A 5,616-nucleotide genomic window follows, 5' to 3' on the forward strand; every position below is an offset into this window, starting at 1 on the left:
CAAAATTTTTTAAAATCCATGAAGCTCATAAAACCCTAAATTAACATCTGTTTCCATTCAGACTTGGTACATCCCAATATTTTAATCAAACAAGATGGCAGGGTCTGTCTATTTCTTCTGGTACCTCCCCTACATAAGGTTCAAGGTTTTGAAAACCAAAACGCTCAAAGAAAAGAAATAAGCATCCACCCATTCCCGGCGAAGCGCTTGCTCAATGTCATTTTTTGGTGCCAACTTTGCTTACCAAAATATTCCACACGCAATAGTTCAAAGGATTGGTATCCGGATATTTTGATGGCCATTGTCCGCTGAAAATGAAACGATGAACCTCATTTTTTAACCATTCTTGGGTGGCGCGTGCTGAGTGCGATAGTGCTGAGCCCTGCCAGAATGTCCAAGGTCTGCGGCTACAATGTTTGTGTGCCATTGTGCGCTGGAAATGAAGCGAGGAACTTCATTTTTTAACCATTCTAGGGTGGCGCGAGCTGAGTGCGATTGTGCTGAGTCCTCTTCGAATGTCCAAGGTCTGCGGCTTAAATTTTTTGCGTGCCCAAAGCTTAAATACACCCTTCAGAATATTTTCACGATAATATTCGGCATTTATTCTGATGCAAAGGTCGATAATTACGAGCGGCCCACACCATTATCATGACCGGCGCCTGAGTTATTGTTGCCAACCGAAGGCTCACATTTTCAGCTGACCTCTTTGGCAAGTAAACATGATCATTTGGTCTGTTTACGAATGTTTTCTCATCGGAGAGAACCAAATTCGGCAGTTCACCACTTTCGGCCAAGCGAGGCAACTCTTTAGCTCTTTTGAGTCTATTTTCTTTCTGTTGCTGTTGCGGGGTAAGTTCTTGCACTTTTTGGAATTTCAATGGCTTTACTCCGAGCTCATTTTTCAATATTTGCCGAATGGAATATTGCGATATGTTCAGCTCACGAGCCATTTTTCGGCCACTGGGACGCGGGTTTCGTTCAAGTCGCTTCTTTACTTTTCGAACCATTTCTGCAGATGTTGCTGTTTTCTTCCGTCCACTTCCTTGACGTCGGGCTGCGCTACCAGTATCACGGTAACGAGCGATGGTACGAGACACAGAAGATTTATTCACATTCAAATGCTGGAGTGCTCTAACGATAGCCCCTTGTAGTTTTCCAGCCACATATAAAGAAATCACACTATCGCGCTTAAATTCCATCACGAATAACTTTTTTTCTCGAAAATTCTCACCAAAATGCTTTTGTACGCTTATAAACAATATAATGAGCTGTTACCGGAATAATTTTAACAGCTGTCGGACGAGTGGCTTAGATATGACAGCAGTTTGAAGTTGGTTGCTGTTTTTCATCTCACCCTGTATTTATATTTCTATTTACCTTTCTTTACTTTCAAGGGCGACATTCAAGATTTAATCTACGAAAACAACAACAAAATACGAAGATTCCCCATTAAATGCTTATATCGAAATCCTGCTCCTCAGAAAACTCATAACATTATAAAGAGAGACACTCTACCACAAGATTTTAAAGAGGATGAGTGAGTATTGAAATACCAAAACAAATATTATTCCAAAATCTCAGCTTGAAATACTTCACAATGGAACATTTTCAGAGATCTTGAAATTATAGATACCTTAGAGCAAACGGCCCCAGTACCTCAACTCTCCATGGAGGTACGGCAAAATGGTCAATTAATTGATCGCATGGTTAATGTTATACCCGGAACCCCACTGATTATGGAAATCAAATTGAACAACGAATCCTCACAAGTATACGGCATACATGTTCAATATTTGGAGGTATCCGATGGGAATTCAACATCGGAGACCATTTTATTTAGGGGGTAATTGAAAATGTACTTTTATTAAAATAAAAAAAAAAAAAATATTTATCAACAATTTTAACAATATTTTATTAAATTTATAAAAATACTAGCTGGCCCGGTCCGCGTTGCCGGCCCGTAGTTTTAGTCTTTAATGCAAATTTTGTATAGCGTAATATTTCACAAATCTGGCTCATAAAGGCGAACAAATTTTAACATAAATATTGATCGGACTAAATAGAAATATATACCTATGGAAGGAGGGCAAAATAATTTCTGAATAGTCAAAGTTAATTACGCTTTTACACCCGTTACCATAGCACCTCAGATTGCGCTTTAGAGTCCCCAAGAAGTCTATGTTCTTGTTCATAGTAAAATTCAATGACGAATCAACAATGTCTGTGTTGTTGTCCGCCAATAGGTAAAAATCAATATAGATCGGGGCCCTGGGGACTATATGGGGACTTTACCAAAGTACTTAACTTATGTTGGCATTTTTCTGTAAGATGGTTCTCTACTCATAAAGTAGCCTAAATACAGCAAAATCGATTGGAAAATGTGGTCAAGACTCTCGAAAAAGAAAAGCCAAGATGCCAAATAAAGGCCAAATTAGTTGAAAAACGTGGCCAAGACCACGGTCATAGCTGAAATAAGGGATACATTATACATACACATATAAGGGTTACACCAAAACGTAGCCCAACCAATATTCTCATGGGGGTTACAAATTCAATAGAATACAAAATTTTCTTTTCTGACCACACATTAGATGTGAAAGTGGACTTGGGGATACTCCAATGTGCGGACTTTACTTACATAAATTCCGAGGTGGCAAATATCTGTATGATGGTTCCCTACCCCAGGTTAACATAAATACAATTTTTAGCCAAATCAATTGATGAATGTGGTCAAGACCAAAATGGGCCCTACTCTGAAAATTAAAAACATTATGCGAAGAGGTTCTCTACCCCCTTAGAAACAAAGATGCCAAATAAGGGCCAAAATATGAAAAAAAAAAGTGGCCAAGACCCCAAAAATAGCTTAAATCATACGATGGTTATATAAATATGAAATCGGGTTGTACCCTTATCCGTGAGTTATAATCGATATCATGTCCTGCAAAAGCGATTTAAGGTATCTTGAATGTTTGCAAAGAATTTCTGGAAGGATAGAAATCCTTTTCTTTCAAATTTCTTTCAAATTTAAAGGGTGCAAAATATTAGAGCGAATGGGACTTTTAACCATTCGCTCTAATATTTTGCACCCTTTACACCCTCTACAAAAGAATTTTGCATTTTGAGCTCTCATTGGACGGATTATTGTCACATAAAAGAAGTAGGTCCACGCTTTTAAATGAGCCTCATTAGGCTTTTTCGGTCATTTTTGTTTGTTTAAATGTGTTCGCATCTTCCAGCTGAACCACGATGAAGGAAGATGTCAGTTAACATCCTATTTCGCACTTTTTTTTTTTGTGAAAAATTGTATATATTGAAAAATTATTCTTTATTTTGTTCACAAAAAATTCACTGAATTCAATATGATAATACAAATTGAAAAAAAATTGACAAAAGAAGAATAACAAATTGAAAAAATCTTCCACTTGTTTGCTGATTTTTTACAGCAAATGTTTAAAGATCCTTACAAAGTTTGTCAGTAAAATGTACTATTATTTTAAAATTCGATTCCATTGAAATTTTTTTTCGATTTTTTTCCCGATTTGAGAATTTTTGCAATGAGATCTCTTTTTCGTGATTTTTTAGCGATTTTGAAAAAGTAATAATCTTTTAACTTTGGTGTGACCGCGTTAAATTATTCCGATATCATCTATTCCGTTTCGCCATCACATAATTCAGTACTACACTTCCATGTAACCCGCCATCAATTTCATTTCTCAAGAAATCAAGTCAATTAAATAAATTGGTATTAATATTCAAATTCAAAAATAAAATATAAAAAACACCACACATGTACATTAGAAAAAAGTAAGTCAAAATGGAAAAAAATCATGCAAAATAAAACATTACTATTGTACATTTCAAAAGTCAAAATGAAAATGTTAATAAATCACATTTTTACGCGATTTTTTTGGATATTATCCCTTTCGGACAGGAGACAATTCCAAATTTGTATGAATCGTTAAAATCAGTCCAGCGGTTCTTAAGTTATAAGCGTAGTAACTAACACAACTTTCTTTTATATATATAGATTCAATTCTTATTTTCAGCTGCACAGTAGATCCATATTTGTTTGATAACTTCCTAATGACCCCCGCAAATACCCTGCAAGCCAAATTTCGTGCCTTTAAATTTCCCAACACACCATATGTACAATTTCGTGCCAATGTTCGGATATGTTTGAGGAAATGTCTAATACCCCATTGCCTCAATGGACAAGGTCGCTCCCGCAGAGAATTGAATGGGGAGGATGAGCATCTCTATGAAATATCACTGGGTGTAATAATGAAAATTGATGACAAATTTACGGGAAATAATGGTAACACGAAACGAAATGTTATATTTTTACACAATTGGTCACTTTATATTCTTTGCATCTACTTTCAGATGAGTTGCGAAAACTTGAGAGTCATGTCAAAGAATTGAAAAATAAAAATCGAATTTTAAGAGACAAATAAACCATGAAAACAGAGCAAAATGATTTGTTTTAATTTTTAAAAGAGTAGTAAAATAACTGACAAACTGACCGAGAATCAATACCCATAAAAACGGCTAAAGCTAGAATCTTGTAATTTTGCACGAGGGTCAGTCTGGAAAGGTTCTTGGAAATTCGTATGAAAAGAATACGAAAAGTAATAAGTAAAAAAGAAGGTAAGTTCGGCCGGCCCGAACTTTTAATACCCTCCACCATGTCGACAAAAATTTCAAAAAAAAATTCCGAAAAGTAACACTTAATTGAAAACCGTTTTATGGGGACTATACGAAGACGTGGGCATGTTTACGAAATTTTTTGTCATAGGCTGTAGTGCCCATTACGAACTTCAAATACGAAATTTGTTCTCGCAAAAATCATAAAAATACGGAGTATAGGGAGGTACCGAAGACGTGAACCTGCACAGACAATTTTCTGTCTTAGGTTGTAGTACCCATTAGGATCTTCCAATAGAAAATTTTAAACAATTCCGGTGAATAATGTTGCTGAAATCATTACCGAATATGGGGAGGTGTCGTTATATGGGGGCTTTTCGAAGCTTGTATACAAATTTTTTTGGCATAGGCTGTAGTACTCATTAGCATCCTCCAGTACGAAATTTCAGACGATTCCGGTAAATAATGTCGCTAAAATCAACAAAATACCGAATATCGGGAGGTATATGGGAGCTATGCGAGAACTTGGACCTGCATACAGAAATGTTTGTCATAGAACTTCAAATACGAAGTTTTAAATAATTCCGGTAAATAATGTCGCTAAAATCATGAAATAACGGAATATCGGGTGGTACCCTTATATGGGAGCTATACGAAAACGTGGACCGACATGGCCCATTTACGAACTTAATCTGGTTACTGTAAACTATCCATGCATGCAAAATTTTAGCCTTCTATCTCAATTCGTTCGAAAGATAGCGTGATTACAACAGACGGACAGACAGATAGACAGACGGACAGACAGATAGACAGACGGACAGACAGATAGACAGACGGACAGACAGATAGACGGACAGACAGATAGACAGACGGACAGACAGGCGGAGATCGCTAGATATTCTTAGAATTTTACGCTGATCCCGAATATATATACTTTGTAGGGTCTATTATGAATATTTCGAGGAGTTACAA

General features: G+C 36.4%; 1 protein-coding gene across 1 annotated transcript; it reads left to right on the forward strand.

The window, feature by feature from the left end:
• Positions 1 to 4,051: 4,051 nt before the first annotated feature.
• LOC101895632 (uncharacterized) lies at positions 4,052 to 4,465 on the forward strand. The gene is made up of 2 exons (XM_005191563.4): positions 4,052 to 4,315; positions 4,384 to 4,465. The coding sequence occupies exons 1-2, from the start codon at positions 4,084 to 4,086 to the stop codon at positions 4,452 to 4,454; spliced, it is 303 nt and encodes a 100-aa protein (XP_005191620.2). The 5' UTR covers positions 4,052 to 4,083; the 3' UTR covers positions 4,455 to 4,465.
• Positions 4,466 to 5,616: the final 1,151 nt, after the last annotated feature.

The sequence above is a fragment of the Musca domestica genome, unplaced genomic scaffold (genome assembly GCF_030504385.1).
Source record: "Musca domestica strain aabys unplaced genomic scaffold, Musca_domestica.polishedcontigs.V.1.1 48, whole genome shotgun sequence".
NCBI classification, from domain to species: domain Eukaryota; kingdom Metazoa; phylum Arthropoda; class Insecta; order Diptera; family Muscidae; genus Musca; species Musca domestica.

Excerpts from the sequence above, each read along its gene's own strand:
- LOC101895632 (XM_005191563.4), top strand. The coding sequence starts at position 4,084 with ATGACCCCCGCAAATACCCTGCAAGCCAAATTTCGTGCCTTTAAATTT. Across the intron at positions 4,316-4,383 it reads CAAATTTACGGGAAATAATG|ATGAGTTGCGAAAACTTGAG; the intron begins GTAACACGAAAC and ends ATCTACTTTCAG.